The sequence below is a fragment of the Pristis pectinata genome, chromosome 18 (assembly GCF_009764475.1).
Source record: "Pristis pectinata isolate sPriPec2 chromosome 18, sPriPec2.1.pri, whole genome shotgun sequence".
In the NCBI taxonomy this organism is placed as follows: Eukaryota; Metazoa; Chordata; class Chondrichthyes; order Rhinopristiformes; family Pristidae; genus Pristis; species Pristis pectinata.
The window spans coordinates 28,289,206-28,312,291 of NC_067422.1; the positions used below are offsets into that span (position 1 = coordinate 28,289,206).

Consider the following 23,086-nt stretch of genomic DNA (forward strand, 5'->3'; position numbering starts at 1 on the left):
ATGAGCAGCTATTTCATAAAATATCACCCCCATATTCAGTGATTATATACTCCAGGATCTGTACATCAAGGAGTAAATACTTCAGGGTGCTCGTTGATATTAGGATTCAAGTGTCAAGAACAAAAGTCAGGAATGAACCAAGTTATGAATGAAGTGGAACTTCTACACTATCTCCATTGCAAAAAAAGGTCTTCAACATCAAATACCAAAACCATTTCTTTATTTCAACTTTAAAAAATTCTTTGTATTTTGTGGCAACTTCTGACTTGTCTTCTGGGGTTTACATTTACAGGAAGATCACAATTCCTTTTCACTAATTATGCTTAAACTTTACATAGTCTGAGCCAGATTCAGATCCAGAACAAGTGAAGAGCCTTGATCCCATTTCATCATTCAGCCTCAATGTTCTACTGTACTTTCACAGGCATAAATATTGCCTTCATTTCACCTCTTAACATATTCCTACATACTTGGAAGTAGACAACGTGCAGCCTCTTAGCTGTGGTAAGAACAATTCAAGACTATTCATTCCTTACTTCTCCCTTTGTCAAGTGTAACAAATCTACAACATTTTAGAAATGGCAACAAAATCTCAATGCGGGGCAAGTCAAGGTAAATGTGCAAAAATCTCAAGAGCCACATACCAAGCCCACACTCCCCTGTACTCAATAACATCTCCATAAACATCAAGCTACCTATCAATCAGCACACTGCTTGGATGGTCAACATTTCTGTGCACATTCAAAAGATCCTGCAGAGCAACTGTTTTTAAGACACAGTAAAATACTTAAGCATTCTCTACAGCTTGGATTGCATGAATATACATTTTTAACCAAATAAGTATGGATCCCTGTTAAATACACACACAAAAGTACTTAAGACATTAAACTGCTACAAATCTTAGAATAAACTTGTGCTGGAAGGATAAAGACATGTTTTACTGGCTCCAAGTACAAACTGTGGGTTTATCTAGCCTACAACATTTAAAAAGAATCACACACTGCATTCAGGATTTTGACAGTGTTAAGGAAGGCAGTAAACAGATTTAGACACCTAAGCACAAGGAGGAAAAATCTATTAACTCATCCCTTGAAGACTGAAGTGAGTGGTACTGCACAAGTCTGGAATTGGCTTGCATACTCTTACATCTGTGTGTGGATCACCATAGATTTGGCTTGATAAGGTGTGGAATGATAGGTGTGCTTCATGGAGGAGGTGACAAAGTAAAAAAGGGAAGATGAAACACATTGTTTCTAAGAGCTGCAGATGGAAGTCAGGAAATATAGGTGTTAATTTGAATATCCAATTTTCACATCCACATTCCTACAAAGACCAACTTCGTTTTAGTTTTAAAGACGTTCAAGTAATGGGACTGATGATTACATTGATTCCGTGCACTGCAGTAAAAAGAGAAACAAACTTGCCATTACGTTATAGCAGCAGAGAACACCATTACACAAGTTTTTCCTTTGCTTCGCATAAAAAGTTAGAATTTGAAATATTGTTGGATTTCATTTGTACCTTCCAATCAAATCTTTGTTCTTATTAGTGAAATTTTAATCTACGATAGCAGATAAGTCCTGCCACACAATTTTTTTTTAATTTTATGAAATAAATTTTATAAAATCCCTCTTTCAGCCCTCATGTAACACAGAATACATTTGCACAGCAGCAACAAAATGTCTTATGCTTTCCAATATACAGAAGATTGAACTGAAATTAATTCTCACCTATCCACTGGAACATTCTAAAACAGACTAATCACTTAATATTGCAATTTCCTTGCTTCTTAATGCTGTGCAACTTGTAAAGCTCAGCTGTAATGGAAACAAGACCTTTTCATTTTGTCACAAAAGATATGGTAAGTTACAAGGTCACTCAGCAAGAGAAGATACTTTTTTGTCTTGGTTAAAATGAATGAATGAATAATGCTCATCTGCAGATTAATGGCAATGCAGCCAATACTTCAGTGGCTTCCAAGTAATTCTGGATTAAAAAAAAATCACCAATCTGTTAATGTCATGAATTTACTGGAAGGGGAAAAGAGAAGGCATTAGTGGTGCAACACCTGAAATAATGGCTTCAAACCCTCCTGCTGATCTTAGATTTGCTGGATTGCTTCAGGTCCCGGCAAAACAACTTATTTTGGCGAAAACAGGACAAAGGCTGCTGAAGTTATGTACCAGTCTTTCCAGATTCAGCTATTTAACGTTATATTTAAAACCACACACATTGTGACACAACTAGCCTGAATTTATAAAGTTTATCAAACTAGTGAAAAAATGTATTAAGTTTCTGCTCTTGAACAATCCTTTTATGTCATTATAGTACATCTGTCACGTGTGATTTGGTTGAGTTCATGGGTCTTTTCTATCCATAACAGCCAGGGGGAGCCAAATGACTCAACTTTGTTTCCCTTAGGACAAATGGGCAGCAGGGAGAGTAGTTTGGCTTGACTGATTTTCTTCCATTCCATTTTTACCACTAAATATTTCAGGCACTTGACCTGAACTAATGAGTAAAATAATTGAGAATTAAAGGTGTAACCTTTAATGATCCTACCAGTGATATTCTGCTTCATTAAGTTTGATTACATTTCAATTCTGGCTTCTATTCTGTTAGTTTCCTTAAATCATAATGATGATATTGAATACAAAATTACACTACTTTATATTGAGTCACAAAAAATATTTTTTGTTTACCCAATTGGCCATGAGTTTTGACTGGTTATTTAACTTTGAGGCATCAAAGATGAGCCTCATCTCATTCCTAGATTTTACAAGACAGTGATTTGGACCAAGAGACTTTGAAACTTGTTATAGCTGGGGACACCTAATTCAGAACACCAGGGGAATTACATTCCTGGCATGTGCAGCTCAGCCAACCTGTGGATGAAAGTGTGTGCGTGCGTGCGGTGACAAATTTATTTTGTTCACATTACCACTTTCAGTTTGTGTAATCCTCAGTACATGGACATCATATTTAAATGTTTTTATTCTTCAGTTTGACTTTTAGTAACAGTTACTAGGTTCCAATAGCCCAGAACAGATATGCAAGTTTTCTCCCCATCTCTTAAATAAACAATTTGCAGCAATGTGTTTTTTCTTCTTTTAGTTTGAAATATAGCCTGCAAAACCAAGCCAGGAATAGTCAACGTCAACACAAAGTAACAAATAAGCGAATAAAGCAAATAAGCAGTAGTTAAGTGCAGCACTGGTCAAATTAACAGCTGTTCATTTAGGTCTGGTAACGGCTCAGTTACATTGTCTTCTTGCCCAACACATGCAAACCCGAAGCATTTGCTCACTAAATATTAATAAAAATTGATTAAATTCATCAGGAATCTGTTAAAATATGAAAATTTGCAGGTGTAAATTAGCTTTATCTGGATTCAAACAAAACTGAAGTAAACTTTTAACCACTCCATTGGTTATTTAAAAAAACATAACTACATTCAATTTCACTGAACATAAAATTAAATTTACATACGAAAACAGTTGCAGTTCCAAAGTTTCTGAAATATAAAATGGAGTGATCTGAAATGATAGTGACCCCATTTTCATCTACAGAATGAAAAACACCCAAAAATATCCTAATTCCACATATGAACAAAATACTGCATATTTACTAACAACTGCATTAGGTAGGTCATTAAAGGCTAGCTGCCAGATGTAGGAAATGGGTCCACACCTTTGTTCCCTTTATGTAACATACAATCTTGTGTTATTGGTGTACTTTAAAGCACTCGCCATGCTGCCGTCACACTGGTGTGCTCAAGTCCGTTAAGTATCAGATGGAGAACGTCAGATGTGTGTGGCTAGCTGAGGCCCTCTCCATCTCTCCCTTTCCCAGTGAGCACTGAGGTAGTTGAGCAGGAGGAACAGCCTCTCATGAGGGGTGTCATGTTTTAAATTTGTTCAGTTTCTTTAACTTATTGTGTTTTAAGGCTTCCCATTTCTCAGTGCTGCAGTTCACAGTCGCTCATACAGGGCCCCATAACCCCCAACGAGTCAACACATGCTGGAGTTCTAGATATTGAGTTAGGCTTATCCTTTTGGCACCTTGCAATTGATAAAAAGTTAGCTGCGTTCTCATCCCCTAATCTTCAGTTCTGGCTATTCTGTACATTTGCAGCCACGGTTGGGGCTTCCACTTTGACAGCAACAAGTATACTTTCCCCATCTTCTGTTTTGATACGTTTAATCTCTGGCTGTTCTCCTTGGTCTCCATTTTGGCGCTTTGTAGGAAGGGATGCTGAGGCAGAGGCATGAGTTGCCAACATGTGCAATGGGCTTGCAGCAGCTGGAAGAAACAGTATAAATATTTACAGGGTTGACTCATTATATAGGCTTATAAAGTACTTCTTAATAGTTCTATTAATGTTAAACTTGTATATTCCCACAATTTAAAATGTTTCTTTCAAAACTACTATTGCAAAGTTATACATCAATTTGATGAACTTTAAACATTAGGAATAACAAATATATTTAATATTAAGCAGCAATGGAAAAAATATATTAAAAGAGAATTTTGAAAATGATCAATTCAAAATAGATCTCGTTTTAATGAAGACCACTGTGGATTGATCTATTATTTCTTTCAGACTTTGACTGGCCCAACGTGTACAGTTATAAGGTTTCAATGCAGAATATTCTTGAGCTGGTGATTTACAGAAACAGTAGCTATCCTGACATCCCAGAATGCTTTCACCTATTTTGCTCAAGCAGCAAAGCTCCAAGGAGATCAATTATGTAACCAACAAATTCTTAAATCAAGATTTAAGCTCAATGCCCATGTCTTTAACTTATCAAATAATAAAGGAAACAGTCATATCAAAATGATACTTCTGTTTCCTATACAACTGGTCTAGACAAATACAAATCACAACATATGTGCAAGCAGCCAAATCAGTGTAGATTATAACAGAGGCACTCTGGAAGGCACCTCTCAAGTCTCTTACATGAATTTCCTGTTGAAACATTTATTTAACCAAGATCAAAGTGACCTCAGTCACTTTCACCTCTATTCTATATAGAAGGCATGATTCAGCATATCAATTCTTTAACTAGAAGACACGACCTAAATTAACTAGAAGCTACAATTCTCAAATGACAGCCATGTACCAGATTTAAAAGCTGAACAAAGTTGATCCTTCCCAAACGAATGAAGCTGTACCCAGTACAAAGATAATCAACTCTCTCCCCCTCCTCACCCTGACTTCACTTGATGACCAATCACATTTCGCCTCCCCCAACTTTTAGGCCTGGTATGCAATTTTGATAATAAACAATGAAAATGATTTTCATTGGAAGATTCGCTTAAATTGATGATATCAGTGCTCTTTTAAAAGATTTCCCACTATGATTCAAACACAAAGACTTACTACAATTTACCAATTTCAGAAGAAATATTCTCTAGCCAAATCAAAATTGCAGATTTTTACAATAAAACTTTGGGTTTAAGGCTACAGCATTCAGTTATCAATTTCATCAAAACTTTTGATCTTGGGAAATCTCCTGTTGTAACAGGGAAGAACTAAACATTGCAAGCCACTGGACCTTCAGGCACAAGCTTCACAAAACCTTTTCACGTTAACATAATGGAACATGCTCGTCTTTCTCTGCAAACAGTTATTATACCAAGTTTCAATCAGAAAAATTAAACCCTTATATTCCAATTTGGCAACATAAGATGGCAGCCCAAGTACAAGACAGCTTAAGCGAAGATATACAAATGTGAATTGTCAACAAATGGAACAATTAATTGCATTACAGCAGTTATCAGAATTTAGAACTGGTGGAGGAGGAAGAATTGGGACAATTGTAAGAATCCAATTGGGATACTAATGCCCTTTATAACAACTTTACACAATTTGGCCTATACATACAGATTTAAATGAACTCAATTTGATGGGCAGCTTCATCCAGGAAGTTCTCAATGAGAAAACAGAAAAATGCAGAAGAGTGCAGATGAGCAGAGATCATGGGTGACTTGCTGCTGACCAGAAAGTGTAACCCATTGTTCTCTTGTAGCAGTTTGATTCATCCGTCTCAATCCTCAAGAGTCATTATTGTCAGATTTTGCCACCATGAGTGGATGCACAAGTTGCCTCTGGGAGATCTTGACAATGCAACTAATCTTTGTAAACCACCAATTAAGTTCACTTTTGAATGCAGTATTGGGCCATTGTATTAAAAAAAAATACAGCCTTGTTCCTCCACGAATAGTTTGTTAAAACATACACAATGGTATTTTATCCATTTATACAACAAAATATTTATCGCTAGAGTTAATAACTGATCTAAGAAATGATTAAAACTATTCTCTTCAGTCATCAAGGTCAAATGGTCTTTGATGATCTTTTAGCCAATAAAGCCATTCAAAAGACTACTTTGCTTCTTATGTCAATTAACATTTTGTGTGCATCAAGAGAATTCCACATAATCATTAAAAATTCATGTCGTATATAGGTTGCATCTGCCATACTGCTCACCTAATTAAAAAAACCACAGATCATTTTCATTATCCAAAGTTGCATAGCGTGTACTGTAGGCATTATGTAAATGTTTGACCAATATTCAGTGGATGAAGTTCACAAAAGGTTGAAGGTAAAAATGTGGTATCAGCAATAGTCACTGGATGTAGTTAATATTTAATGAAGCTCTTTAACTTCATATTCAACTCCTCCGGGAAATATTTTCAAAACAGTTTTCAACCTTGGGTCAGTAATAACTACATCTGTCCCCCAAGGTGTATATTAAAGGTCCCATGGCAAGATTTAAAGTGGCAAGGGAATTATCCTGATGCCCTGGTCAATATTTATCTTTTCAACAAATATCACCAGAAACAAATTAAATGGCAAGTTCATTACATTTCATCATGTTCATGTCAGCCAGAAAAAAAAGCTGCCCAGATTAAACCCATATTCCAGCTTTCAGACTGAAACCACGTGGATGAATAAATCTCTAGGCAGTAACCCAAGAACTTTTAGAATACATTGATGGTTTCTCATTCTACCTGCACAATCCACTCCCTCATGTCGGGATTCAATAGCAGCTGATGAATTGATGCAGTATACTTAGTTTCAGTATCTTTGATAGGAGTTGAAGTCAGCTAAGATTCCCCACCAACTAACCCCTGCTGCATGTACACATTAGAAGATAGATAGAACAGGATGCAGCTCAAGGATTCACTGATGTAAATCAATTTGCTCACATACAACAGTTTTGGCTGTTGCTTACACAAACAAAGCTCACTCAAGCCATGTGCTGAAATACCACAGGAGAGCTTGAACCAAAATCTAACATTCCTCAAGGACAGGAGGAAGGAAATTGAGGGTTGCTTCAATGAAATTAGTTGAAATAAGGGATCTGACATTTCAAATTTGTTTAAATAAATCTAATGAAACATAGATGGAAGTCAACAATCTATTCAGGACTGAGATACAAATTTCCCTTCCTAATTCAGAATTAAGGAATACTTGTATTGAGTGAGTGGGGGTGGGGAAGTGTTGGGTTGGGGTAGGTGTGCCAGTAAAGATGGCAAACCATAAAAATTCAAATGCAAGAATTTACATTCACAATTAAATCAAATATAGAAACATTTGTCCTCATTTAAGTAACCTTACAAAGAGAAAACAAAAATATAGTTTTACCAGTATTAACTTGTCCATGTGTTACTGAAGAAATGGGTACTACATGCGTTCCATTCTGTGCAATTGGTTTAAGGGGTAACTGGTGCTGGCCCAAAGGAGCCTGTTGTAGTATAGTAACTGTCTGTATGGGTGTACCTTGCGAAGTCTGAATGAAGCGACTGGCAGTGCCTATTGAGGCTGGTGCAATTGCTGGAACAGACTCCACTTTGACTGTGAAACAGAAGTAAAAGTGTGAATAAATGAAGTTTGAGGTGACAATCTCCAATTTTCAACTTAAGATATATTCAGATCAAACAGTTTTTGTTTTTGCATTAAAACTACCAAAAAAAATTATATGGTTTACAGACATTCCTGCTGGATGTCAACAGGGTAGGGTAGGTTTATGACCACCTTATGTTGTTAAAACCATGCTAACCTTGACTTATAATGTTCTAGGTAAACAGGAGCTGTCAGATGCCCATGTTTGGGCTGAATAATGGAATCTTCTAAAATTATGTTTGGGTGACACGTTTCTCTTCATTAAAAAAGGATTAAAAAAAGTTATAACCTTAATTTAAAATTTTAAGGAGTTAATTCCTCAACACTAAGAGATTAAGGTTCTTTAACAATTCTTTTTACAAATGATCTTGCAACTGAGAACGAACTATGACACCACCAAACAACTTCAGGAAGTGCTGCCTGGTGCAACAATCTCATCTGTCAAATGCTATGTCAAGTGGGCTCTTTGAAATCTACTCATTGGAGCAAACTTGGATGAATCTTAATTTAACAGCTCAGATATGTGGACTGCAGTGCATATTGAAAATTGCACCATGGCATCTGCAATCATAAAATGATCATTTTAAATTTAGTATTAATAACTACAGCTGTATTCCTTGATCTATTTTGGCCTATGTTCTCCTCTACCCCGAAAAGCTATTAAGTATGAAAATAGTGCTTTATCTAATCTAACAGCTGTGATTCCAGAGGGGGAAGGCACATTTCACCATTACGATAACAAATACTGGAGAAGGTGGTGGAAGATTTCAGAACGTTTTTTGGACAGCTCAATTAAGGTTATGCGCTGCGAGATCTTATACCAAATTGAATTTTGTGCAGCCTTTTGTGTTACATAACCTTCCTTCTTGCATTCTATACTAACAATCATTTCACCACATCCTCATTTCCTGTTCTAATTTTTCACAACACATTCTTATGCAAGTTTTATCAAGTCATTAAGTCAGATGATCAGCAGTAAATATGATGTACATCCTGTCCTAACAGGTATAATTTGGTTAAGAACATCCCAACTGACATTACCTTTCACTTCTTTTTGTTCTCCATTTTCTGGGCGTTCCATTTTGGCTTGGCTAACCATTGCCTGTGTCACAATTGACTGGTTTGCTACAGTGTAGCTGTTTGCTGGTAGACTAGCCATAGTAACAGACACAGCTGGTATTTGATGAACCACATGAACTGTTTGCAACATAGGCTGCTGGGATGTTGAAGTAACAGGGGTGGCTACTGTATACGTAACTGGTTTCATAGACTGTGAAATTTGCCGTTGCACGGTGATTAAAACTGGCTGAGCTGACAAAGGTGATCCTGCAAATTAGAAGGGAACACAATTAATCCTATTGTGCACACATCTTTATTTCAAATTATGTAACAATGTATAAAAATGGCAACCAATGCCCACATTTCAAGAATTCAGTCTTCCACAAATTACATCTTTTTAAAATCTTTCCAAGTAGCACCATCTTCCTCAAAACAGAAGTAAATTTGGCTAAAATACCACATAACTGTGCACTAGAAAAACATTGCTTTTAAAAAAAACTTTTGAAATGGCCCTCAGATTAGTTTAAACACACCTCTTACTGACTATACAACATCTTGATTAAAGCTGGAGTATTTTATCCAGTGCAAATTGATACATTATTACCTTTAAAGCACATCATAGTTTGACAATCTTACTCAGTCCCATAGTACAATTCTGGTATAACCTGGTTATGCAGAGGCACGTCTCATTACATGTCTCAAAACATACTGAAAAATTACCAAATATCTCAATGATACACTGAGACTAGAGGTTATGGTTCTGCATTGAAAAGACAAAAGTAAATCAGTCTTCATTTATCCCAATTCTATCCATCAACAAACAAGTTTCATTAAACTCATTGCCACTAAGTCCTAACATTTATCAGAACTGAAAGCATTGATAAAGCAAAATAATATACAAAATTAGACACACAAAATACAATCTTTCCCCTTACAGCTTGATTAACCTTTCATGGGTTTTAAATGTATTTTTTAAAAAGATGATCTTGCCAATATCAAAGATGAATTTGAGTACTGCATTTATTTTAAAAGACATCAAATCTGGAGCCAACAAGATCTCTCCTAGTGAATCTATATTTGACAAACTGCAAAGTTTGAAACACGTAATCTGGATGATATCCAAGTAATAGTGGAAAACTAATGCTTTATGCAGTACTGACCAGCTTGCTTATCAACAAGATATTCTTGTGATAATGCACTTATATTAACATAAATATTTAAGATTACAGTGCTATTTTCAAAAATATTGAAGACAGGAAAGTCCTTTGCCTCGTCCTCTATAGCATCTCATTTATGACAGCAAAGCCAAGGGTTTAAAAGGTTCGCGAGGAAGGACTCCTTAAAAGCCACAGAACAACCATCAGCAAGAGAAAAGGAAGAGTCAATTACAGGATCTGGAGGCATTTGTCTCCCCTTTTCCTCCATATGCACTTTTGATTTAGTAGCATCTTGAATTCACTTTCCCTCCTCTCCCCTCTAGATCATAGGTTTTCAAACTGGGGTCCATGGTAGGATCCCGTAGGGATTTCAAATATCATCTATCATTATCAAGGAATCTTCAGAATTTTGCATATACATTTTGTTTGCAAATGTGGAATTATCATCACATTACAAACACTTTCCGCAAGAGGATGTTTTAACTGGGCAGCCTAGCCCAGTGAACATGTTTATAAGCCAAAGGAGGGGCTCATCAAAACTCAGCATCTCTAGGATTTTGCCTCGCATACAAAAGTTTGAAAACCATTGATCTGGATCACGTTTGGTGAAGGACAAAATTCACTTTTGTAGCAGTTATGTATTTAGTTGGTACTATTTCCATAACCTGCAGATCGTAATTCTTTGGCAAATTTCAGTTTCAGCTTCATTCAAGTATTTTCTAACTGATCTAACTTAGCCTTGCTCACCTTTTTCTGCGTGGGTGATTAATATATTATCCTTCCTCTAACAAAGGCCTTGTATGCTTTCCACTCTGTACCAAGAGAGGAGGTGTATTTTTCATTAAATATGAAATGTGAAATACTTTTGCATCCTTTTTGAAAAGCTCTATACATTTGGAGTTTTGATTAAATGACACAGAGTGTCATTACATAATTCTAGGGTTCACCACGTTATTGAAAATGTGACCACTTTCAAATATTACTTACCAAATAATGTAACAGCCATCAATATTCAGGTAATGTAGTTCCAAATTAATTATGGACATGCACAAATATTCTAAATGCCTTAATTCTTATCACCAAACATCTGCCCCTTTGCATGCTGTCTTTATTCAGTTCCTCTGTCTTACACAAACGCCTTAACTGGCCAAAATGCTGACCTGAAAAAGCAGTAATTACACACTCAACACATCCATGAGAATGGGCTCATGGCCAAATCCACCAGCAAAAATACACAACAGCAAATGGAGTGCAGCATCCCCTTAAGATTTGTTTTATTAATGAATTACTCATGTAAATCTATAGTTCTTGAATTCTGTAAGTTGGAGGACTATACAGATTTCTAGTTTACTGATAAAGAAACACCTCTGCTGAGATCACCAAGCAGACCAAAAGCAGCACCAAGTGTCCAGAACTGATCAGTGATAGTGGTGCTACATAAATCAAGCTCAAGTGAAAAACCAGTGATATTCAGAGCAACCCAAGAACAAGGTTTTGCTGGGACAAAAAGAACCACTGAACAATCAATGAGATCATTAACCACTTGACATTTGCCTTGGAACCAGATTCAGCAATTTAAATCTTCAGGAACTGAGCTAAGTATGCAAAATGCTCTCTAGTTATCCAAGTACAGCTACAGATCACAAATCACAAGTTTTGTAGAATATAATGTTTCCATGAAAAGAACTTTACACTAGGGAAGTCTCCACATGTAAACACAAAATGTAGTTGCCTGAATTACACTCTTGGAATCAAGGCAAGCAACAGCCATTCCAGATCATGACCTGAGGGGCTGTTTAATCCATAGGTTCCAAAAGATCTATTATGCAACACTCTTGCATATGGATTTCCTGCTCATTTTCCACCAGCACTCCCTGAGAACTGGCCATTTGACTGTTAAAGTTCTGACCCCCACAAATTTTGCAAGTCCAGCTGGTATTGGGAAGTGGATAATGATTTGTCAACTAGAGTAGATTTCCATATCACAGGTAGGAAGGTCAACCTCCCTCCTCTATCAAGGATCTTTGCATTCTTCATTTTACCATTTTTCAGGTGATTGCAAGAGCCCACATTTCTGTCACTAGTTGTGAAAATGTGATCTTTTCTGAAAGAAGCATTCTAGTGATTATACAATCAAGGACTCAGTTTTCTTTCTCCCCCATTTTCTTAAACTAAACATTTCCTCTCTAAACGGTTCTCCCAGTTGATGGAACTTTGATTCCCTGCTCATTGATTTAGCAACTATGCAAAATCAATTTTTAAAATGGAACTGGCATCAAGTTTCAATATTTTGGCTTTGATTTTTGCAGCAAGAATTCATACTTCTGCAACTCCACTCATGATACGTTTTCATTATTTCTAACAAGATAAATATAATGGGATAAACAGGGTATTTTTTCCCTACGAAATTTAATATAGATTAGAAATTCATACATACATGTGTTTTGGGGGAAGGAAGAAGCATTCAACCCTTTCATACTGGAGGCAGGTTTCAATGTAATTCAATGATTGAAGACTTGGCATAATGAAAGAAATGACAGCTTGTATTAAAGGAGAAGTTTCATTCTCTTTTCACTGTCAAGTACTAGATTTAAGGATAGAGCTAACATTTTGTGTTTGGACACAAGTGGCACTTGGATGTGATACCGTGATTTAACAAGGCCTCAAAAACCTCGTTTACAAATAGATTATCAAAACAAATAGAATCCTCAGTTTCATCCAACATTACTTCTATAATTATAGCATCTGAATTTAAGATTTTACCACAAGATTAATGAGTTTTTTTCCCCCAACTCATTATAGATTGTAGCTCATGTCAGTCCTTTCACTGTTCAGATGACATGGAGATCTAGCTCAACAAAAATTCAACAAGTTATACGTGCTACAACCAACACAATTAAAATCTTTCACTTTAAAAATAGGTAAAGTTAATAATTTAAACATTTCCACAGCCTAAAAACACAGGCTTATCAAATGGCTTAAACAGGCATTGACATATATAAATTTGGATGTGTAGAACATTCACCTGGTGCACTTTGAGCATATCTTGCCTCTTGTATTACTGCTAATTTAGGTTGCACAGTGCTAGATTCATGATCTGTGGGGACTGGAGAACCTTCTCTGGACAGGCTCTCTGGGGTTTGCACGCCACTGGAGTGGGACGAAAACACACCGGGGTGGCTTGGAGAAGCTGGTGCACTTCTGTGGTAGAAGGGGGAAAAGTAAACAGAGAATCACTTAAATAAATACCAAGACAACATAGTGTACTTGAAGTTTAATTTAAACCAATAATTTGTCATTTGTAGCTAAAAGTCATGGCCTTGAAAAAACCAACGTACATAATTAATTATTTTTCACCCGCAAACATTTTGAGTTGAAAATAGAACTATAGAGATCAAGTTATTATGGACCACCCAATCACTGCAAACTTTATTCTTCAGTACAATCAAAGCCAACATCAATATTAGAATGTCATCTAGAATGCAAATTCAACGAACAACTTTTCAACAATTTATGCACTCTAACTTCTAATAACAGCAGCACTATCTTTACTGAAGAAGTTTACATTAAGCACAAAGATGAAACTTATGAATTTTGTTAAGGTCTTGGGAAGAAATGAAAACTTTAAAGGATCAGCATTTGAACTTTTTATAGCTACTCACTCCACAATTATACAATGCCTGTGAACCAAAAAATGAAGTTTTAATGAAATATTTTATTCATTTAAAAGAATCAGTTAAATTCAGCTGGTAGAATCCCAAATCTAATCTGGGATATATAGGCCTATTTCAACATTTGAGCATCATCAAAGCCAACAAGCCCAACCCTAAGGTAATATGTGAGCAATATTTGAATTGGGCAATAAATAAAGTCCTCAAGTGCCTGTTTGAATGGTCATTAAATTTTTCATAACGTGGCATATACACTTGCAGAAATTTGCTGATCCAAACAGTATGCTTCTATACTGAAAATTAGAACAACAATTTTGAAAGGAATACGTAATCTGCCTCATTTCCTCTTTCAAATCACCTCCAAAAACATTTCCAAAGAAAATGATTCCATTACAGTTTGTGGCATCTTTTCTGCATAAATAAGGAAATTTAAAATTCACTGAATGTACAATAATTTGAGATGTTTCAGAATGAGCTCAAAGTTATACCTTCTGCAGTTTGGATTGCAAGATTCTTTTAAACTGTATGATCACTGGTGCCCCATAATCCAGAACACATACTGAATGCAGAAACATCATAAACTAATCCTATAGGCTACAGATATAATTTTAGATCACTGGATCACATGCAACATTGAAGTAGTAACGAAAACCAGCACAATGTTTCGTGACCTGACCAAATGGAATGAACTTAAGCAGGAAGCTGTTGCCACTGTTTAAAAGACTTAGATTTGATTTGGCAGATTTAATGCTGAAAAATACACAAGTGACCAATGCCGAACATTAGACAAAATTGTATTGGAAGTGACAGACAAAGGCATCTCAACAATCAAGTTCTAATTTTAACCAGCCCTGATGGACTTGCAGAATTACGAAAGTGCCTTTTTAAAAAAAATAAAGCAGGGTCAAAGGACAAAGTATTGCAACCCTATGTAAAAGAATCAAGATCAGAAATGTTACACTGCTTCTTCAGTTGATCTTCACTCCCTCAACTCAAAGATTGCAGGCTAGTGGATATCGTGCAAAGCTATCCAGTATTAGACCCTGATGGGTCAAGTGTACTTGCTTCTGCCTAAACTATTAAGTTTATACTGGGAAGCAACAGTAATCTGGAGCATTTTTCCTTTCCTGTCAAATGTCTCCTGGAATGCTTTTCTTCTACCACCCACCAGCGACCCCCAACTATAATATATGTTATATTATATGTTATATACGTATATATCAAACGTTCAGTATCATGTGTTACCAATGTGAACAGCACCTTTTGCTCTTATTGCTTTTCCTTTCCCTTTGCCCACCAAGACGTGCCATCTTCTGGATCCCATCAAGTTTCTTTTGTATCCCTCATCCTTCTGAGCTCATTTCATCCTTGCAAACTTTAACTTGCTATTTTCAATCCATTTCTATGAAACTGCAAATCACTCGATAACCATTTCTGCCCGTGTGCTATAATTGCAATGAGTCCCCCTCACTTCGTTTTAGGACCACATTATGTCCTCAAAAAATCCACTCTCAACTCCCTGGCTTAAGTAAACAACTTCCCTAACTGCAATCTGTACATCAGTTTGCTCTGCAATTTGCCAACTGTTTATCACCTTTGACAGCACTCAAATGACCCAATGTTACATCAAATGGCATGCTGCCTTTCTTTGTTCTCCTCAACTGCAATATAAACTGACCTTTTTTTTCTAAAAAAAAACATTGATGAATTCAAATGAACTTCCTTTGGAGTGAATCACATTATATGGATGCCTACAATATCCCAAATCTATTACTAGCCTTGTGTATTATGTATATGACATGATGTTTTTCATAGAAAAAAACAAGAGCAGGATCAGATCATTTGGCCCCAAGTCTGTTCGACAATTCATTACAATCATGGTTGATCCAATACTTCAATACCACATTCCAACTCTCACCTGGTATCCCTTGATGCCTTTTATTTCTAGAAATCTAGCTATCTCCTTAAATATACATACCAACTTCCATGATAGAGAATTCCACAGGTTCACTACCCTCAGACTAAAGAATTTTCTCATCTCAGTCCTAAATAGTTTTTACTTCATCTCAAGACTGCAACCGGACCCATCGCCTCTCAAACTACTTACCCCTTCAAGCATCCCTGGCAATACTGGTGGCCCACATTGGTCATCTGTAACCTCAGAATTCAGGGTGGAAACAATTCATTCAAAAAGCAGGAGCAAGTGGATGGTGGCAGAAAAGCAGATGCAGCTTTTCCTATGCTGCTCACCATTTTTGCAGAATAGTTAACTTCCCCATACGAACTGTGCTCTGGTTTGTACAAAAATTAGTGATACCTCTGACATTGCATTTATTAGCCTGGTCTTCCCAGAGGTGGTCAGGCCCTGATGTTATTCAAACACCAAAACATTAACTGTAAACTCAATAAAAGTACAACAAAGAAGCTGAATATTTGGGAATCTCATCTGTGCCGGTGTAAACACATAGTAAAATAGCTGGTAAAGGAAATGATTAAAAATAGCTCAACTTTGCCACAATGTGTTGAGTAATACATACAAAGAAAACCCATTACTGGCCTTAAATACAGTACTAATCAAAGCCATAGGAACCCCAGTGAACAATAAGATTAATCTTTTCAGGATTAAGTTGCAGGATTTAACATCAAAAGAGTGGTCTTGTCAAAAACTGTACAAGATTATGGCCAGAGCAGTTCACACACATATCCTTTAACAAGACATCCTTATTTCTAACAATGTCACAGATAAACCAATCCAAAAGTTCACTGCACTACAACCACAAACCTGCACATACCATTTCTTTTCCCCCATAGTTCCACTCCCCATTAGTACTGCCACTAAATATGTATTCGTCAAATAAAGAATTGTTGAAGCCTTTTGAGGACAATAGATATCTATACTTTGGCTAACAATTCCTTAATAAAAATTACTTCATGCTTCCCGCATGGTCAAGAGATCATCATGACCCGATTGTTATGCCCGTTTGTTTTCTATAAAGTATCAAATTTTTAAAAATTAAGGCACATTACCCCTCATTGCAGAATAACACAAAAATAACAATTCTCAAAAGGGTGGAATGAAGTTTGACCATACGAGTCATGAGAAATCCTCAGCTGTAAAGGTGGTTGCCATTTGGGGGGCTGGGTGGGGAAAGAGGGGAGGTACAGAAGGACAGTGGTGTGGGTATTTCAAATAATAGCTGCTTAATTCTTTAAATAAAATCTGCTGTCAAAACAATAAATGCACAATTAATCTTCAAAGCAAGTCTTGAACAATGTCAATAATCTAAATTGTTTCATTACCTGTTACTTTTTAAAACTAACACTGCTTGCACACAAGAATGACTGTGCTGGCATCAACAAGTAGCTTCCTCTTCTGTTCAAGAAACAAAAGAACACCTCGTAGCAGCAACCTGTAGAGTCAGTCCTGACCCGATATGACTACAGGTGATAATTACAATTTTACCCAAAGATCTGCCAAACCATTATAATCATGTACTGAATTTATTTCTGTCTATTACAATGTCTTGAGGTTAGGCTTGCAACAAATCCCAAATAAATGTTCACCTGCAGGTAGGTCAAGACTGGAATACTTCTTGATACACTTATCATAAAAACATAAGAGTAGGCCATCTACAATAAGATCATGGCTGTTCTGGCTGTGGACTTTGAATTATCCTCTCACCTATTTATTCATTTCACCTCAGATGCACATGCCTTTTACACCACTTCCCACCCATCCCCACCCCCCCCAAGGTGTATCACATACACATTCTACATAAATGAAAACCAGATTTCTATTGGAATGATCCAGGAATGTCATGACAGGGGTAAATAAATCTGATTACAATGGTAATTGCATGTCTTATGAGGATAGGTTGAGCGAGCTAGGGCTTTTCTCTTTGGAACAGAGGAGGATGAGAGGTGACTTGATAAAACTGTACAAGAGGCATAGATTGAGTGGACAGTCAGACTTTTTCCCAGGGTGAAAATGGCTAACACAAGGGGGCATAATTTTAGGGTGACTGGAGAAAGGTGTGGGGGGGGGGGGGGGGGGGTGAAGAGGGTGGGGGGTGGTATGTCAGAGGCAAGTCTTTTTTTTACTTCTTACAGTGGTGGGTTCATGGACTGCACTGTGACAGGCAGGTACTTTAGGGATATTCAAGAGACTCTTAGATAGCCACATGAATGATATAAAAAAATGGAGGGCTACATGGGAGGGAAGGGTTAGATAGATCTTAGAGCAGGATAACATATCGGCACAACACCATAGGCTGAAGGGCCTGTACTGTGCTGTGCTATGTAAACAAAAAGGAAATAAAATGAAAATCAAAAGAAACTGTAAAATACTGGAAATCTAATATAACAGAAGATGTAGGAAACACTGAGCAGATCAAGCAATATCTGTAAAAATAAACACTTCAGGTCAAAGACCCTTTGGCAAAACTAGAAAAAAGAAAATATTAGTTTTCAGATGAAGTCAGGGGAGGAAGAAAAATGGCAATGGAAAGATCTCTGATAGGCAAGACTAGGGTTGCCATGGTGATACTCTGAGGTTAATGAGGAAGATTGGGGGGGGGCAGGGGGAAGGAGAGCAGGAGAACGCGCATGAATAAAAGGGACATAAAATCTGAAATGTTGAGCTACAGGAAATGTGTAGCAGGTCAGGTAGTGCTAATGGAGAAAGACTCATTACACTTATTTATTACCTACAGTCTGGCCACCACAACAGAAGTGCCAAACTGTAGGTAGGAAATAAGAGTGCCATCACAAAAACAACCAAACTACTGCATCAATAATACATAGTTTAGACAGACCACCTGTGCTAGTTAAGAAACATAAATGAACAAACAAATGTCGATCTATTATCTTTAGACAATTTTGATCAATAGAGACTACAAAATTGTTAGTGAAGCCTGTGATTCCCTCAACAGGACTATTCAGCGAAATGAGGAAAGTGTTGATCAACCTTGTACTTACAGATGCTATCCCATTCCGAACCCAAGAATAGTTAATTTAGCTAGATTTTGCTGAACTATCATGCTGCACCAAAGCATAAGAAATAAAAGCAGCAGTAAGGGCAACCACCATGTGTCTGCTCCACCATTCAATAACAGCTCAAAACTACTTTTCTAAATTAACCCCATATCCTTTGATTCCTTTACTCAGAAATCTACTTACCTTTGTTTTTAATATACTAAACCACAGCCTCCAAAGCCTTTTAGGTCGAGAATTCCAAGCTTCCCTACCTTCCGGAAGAAAAATGCTTCTCATCTCATGAATGGCTGACCCTGGATGGTGTTTTGCAAGAGTGGCCCCTTGTTTTCTCAGGTTGGGGTGTTTAGAACATCCTCCCCTCATCTACTCTGTCAAGCCCATGAAAATTTTGTACACTTTAATAATATCACCTCTCATTCTCCCAAATTCGAGACTATAGCCCCTGTTAATGTCCACTCATATGGAAACCTGTCATCTCAGTAATTAATCTGGTGTACTCCCTCTACTGCAAGTGTATGCTTCCTTTGAGAGGGAGACCAGACATGCACCTGATGTGGTGTCACCAGGGCTTTACATAATTGGAGCAAAATGATTTAACTCAAGCCTTCTTGCACTAAAGGCCCATACACCACTTGCCTTGCTAACTTGCTGCTCTACCTTCATATTAATTTCCAGTGAATTACAAGGATGCCCAGGTCTTTCCAAACAATAAAGCCTTTCAATCTCCATTTTAAAAAATCTTCACTTTTTTTAAACTATCAAAGTGCATAGCTATTTTTCTACATGATATTTCATCAGCCATGTTTTTCCACCTGATCATACCTCCCTGAAGTCTCTGTATTTCCCTTACGGTCCATACTGCCAACCAACTTTGTATCACCAAATATGGATTACTTTGCTCTCATCCAAATCGCAAATACAAACTGTAAATAGTTGGGGCCCAATATTGACATCAACTTGTTATAGCTACCCAAGCCAAAATTGACTGTTTATTCCTACTGTTCATTAGTTAAGAGCCATTGTGTTGTGCAGCATAGAAACAGGCCACTCAGCCCACTATGTCCACACCAACCAGCGAGCACCCATCTGTATTAATTCCATCTTCCACCACTTGGCCCATGGTCTTCAATGCCTGGGCAATTCAAGTGCTCGTCTAGATACCCCAAATGCTGTTAGCGACTGATTCCACCACTTCCTCCCGCAGTGCACACCAGTATTTTACCCCAAAAACCATGCACTCTAATATGTTGCTTATGAATCTCAAGTGTAGCACCTCATTGAAAGCATTCTGAAAATCCAAACAGAACATGAAATGGTCCACTTTCATCTACCTGCCAGTTACAACTTAAAAGACTAGATTTTTTAATTTAAAAAAAACACGATTTTTCTTTCATAAATCCAAGTGGAGCATGGCCACTCCTATTTTTTCCTCCCTTAAGTGCCCTGTCACCACTTCAGAGATTCTAACATTTTCCTCACCAATTATATCATTCCAATATTCCTCATTTTCCCCATCCCACCCTCTTCAGTCAGGGGCTTATATTTGCTACCTTCAAATATGTGGGAACTGTTCTGGAACTACAGATTTTTGGATGATGATATCTCGTACATTCACCATCTCCATAGCCACCTTCTTCCTAGTTAAAAGATGTAGATCATTAGGTCCCCAATATTTATTGTTTTTCAGTTCCATTAATTTCTCCAATTTTTTAAATTGAATCTAATTTCTTCAAATGCTTTATTCAGTCATTGAGAGGTCTTCATCTTCTTCCATGAATTTGTTTAATTTCTGTTTGCTTCTTGCCCCATGCAATTTTTGAGTCCACAAAGAACCCACATTACCTTTGTTACGAACTGGGTTACTATTGGTAAATGTCCCTTTAAGATAGAGCATAGTGGTGTGTGCATGTGTGTGTTGGCGTGGTTACGACAATAGAAGATAAAGGATGTAATGACGTTTGAAGGGGGGGGGGGCGGGGAGAGAAAGCCTGCTAGTCTCTATCGATGGATGAAAAACAGTAACTGTGTCTGTCACAACAATCCATGTATGGATTTTTGGAGTAATCCGGTGGAGTCCACTTTGTTGTTGACCTGTAGAAGGAAACAGGTATTTGTGTGGATGGCCACGATTCGAGTGCCTTTCGGGGTGAGGAAGATGCAGTGGAGTAGTCACTGCTGAGTAAACACTGAGGTGTCGTTTGGGTTCCCAAGTGGAACATTTGGATTTCATAATTACTCTCTATTTTCTTTCTACATCTATGTTTTGTCTTCAGTCAACAGCAGTTGTTGAAGAAGCCTTTGATCACGTTTCACCTTATGGTTTGCTGAACTGAACTTTAAGAACCATTCCTGGACTTGGAGTTTGAGAGTTTGCCACACACATACACACTACGAGTTTAGGTTATGTTTAAGATTTAACATTTTTACTTCTAACATTAACATTTTTATTTATTTTTCTTATCATAAGTAGTTATTAATAAAATAGTTTTTAAACACTTATACATGACTCAGTGTTTCTTTTGTTGCTATTTCGTAACACCTTTCATAAATCTTTTTAAAAAACATACCAATAGATGTTTTTATAGTCTGTTTTTGTATCTTCTTGCATGTACTATTCTTCCTCTTTCCTCAAAGATCTCAATTCTCCTAAATTTTAAAGTTTTGCCAAGCCTTGGATTTTAAGCCTTTGCCTTGCACTCCCTTTAAATTGCCCAATTTCCTCAGATTTTTCAGGGTGAAGGATAGTTAAGTGAGTTGCGTTTATTGTGCCACACATTTGCAACCCTGAATCAACTACAAATTAATGAAAGATAAATCATATTTTTAAATAAAAATACATAAATAATTGCAAAGTATTTTCACAAGAGGAGAGGACACCACGTCAGCATAGAATTACAGAATTATTAGCCGGCTTCAATGATTTAAATGAGCATCTCCCCCAGCCCCCCCCCCCCCCCCCCACCCCAATGATTACTTGCCAAACATGTATTTCACATGTTCCTTCAACATTCCAGCAGGTGGCACTCTAATGAACTCTGATGTATAAATGGATGCTGCTGCTTGCCATTTAATAGTATTTATATTTAGAAAGGCGAGTTATACAACACTGAATACTGACTTGGCAACATTTCCAACACGAGAATTAATTTAACTACATTGGCTATATCAATTTAATTATAGATTCTTCATTTCTTTCATTGCTGAAATGGTAAATCAACAAAATACATTTTTCATTTTCACAATGTGACAAAATATGACTTGAGCATGAATACATGATAATGTACAGAAATTTACCAAAAATGGAAAATACTCAATTCCTATATTTAAAAAGCATTTATAGGCAAGTGACATTTTATAACAGTGTTATAATATGGGAAGTTTAGAAAATATTTTAATCAGTCCTCCAATTATATTTGCCTAAATATTTATTAAAATCATGCACAACTCACCCAGCTTCAAATTTTTCAGATGCTGTCAATAATCTCACTCGTGCATGATGCATGTCAAATTATAATCACTTGCAGTATTTATTGGTAATATTCAAAAATAATCACTTAATACCTTCTAAACATCAGCATTTAACTCACTAGGCAAAAATAGAACTAATACAACTAACAAAGTAGTTAAAAGGCCAAATTTACAATGGCTAGCTAGATTTGTTTTTATTAAGACAAATACTGTTATAATTGTCTTTAATGGAATACATCAAATCCAGAAAAATACTACAGGCATAAATAACTAGGCCAAAGATTACATAACTAATTCCATGCCATTTACACACCTGGAAGAGAGGGGTCCCAAGGGAGTTCTGAAGCAGGGCACACCCCTTGGCCTTCTTTTCCTGAAAGCCTGCTCTGTTAGTTTGCTTTCAGAAGCAGGGTCTATCCTCCAGAATGAGCCTTTTCCAGGCTCCTCCTGGGATCGTGGTACCTTAATGAAGTAGCGGTTTAAGGAAAGGTTATGTCGAATGGAATTCTGCAGGAAATGAGAGAAAGATTGAGGCTCTGCAAATAAAACACATTAGATTCTACTGAACTGCAATAAGGCTCTAAAATACTGAAGGAAATTTTTTTACCAAAAGTTTGGAGAATCATAAACTATTTATGACAAAGGAGTCCATTTGGCCCATCATGTCCATGCTAGTTGAAAGAGCCACAAAGCCTAATCCCAGCTTCCTGCACTTGGTTATGGCTTGATAATCGCATAGCCAATTACATTTTTTAAAAAAAGACATGACAAGTTGATACAATTTATCACTTTCACTTGGATTCCATAAGTTTTTGCTTCTACCT

The 23,086-nt window shown here is 36.8% G+C and overlaps 1 protein-coding gene across 1 annotated transcript in view; it reads right to left on the reverse strand.

Moving 5' to 3' along the window:
• Positions 1-2,976: 2,976 nt before the first annotated feature.
• Positions 2,977-23,086, reverse strand: part of LOC127579822 (forkhead box protein K2-like) — a 63,229-nt gene continuing 43,119 nt past the window's right edge. The window contains exons 5-9 of the mRNA XM_052032782.1: positions 22,576-22,769; positions 13,154-13,329; positions 8,954-9,238; positions 7,655-7,864; positions 2,977-4,302 (exon numbers count right to left, since the gene is read on the reverse strand). Coding sequence (XP_051888742.1) covers positions 4,106-4,302; positions 7,655-7,864; positions 8,954-9,238; positions 13,154-13,329; positions 22,576-22,769 — 1,062 coding nt within the window. The 3' untranslated portion in view covers positions 2,977-4,105. The remainder of the gene's footprint in view (positions 4,303-7,654; positions 7,865-8,953; positions 9,239-13,153; positions 13,330-22,575; positions 22,770-23,086) is intronic.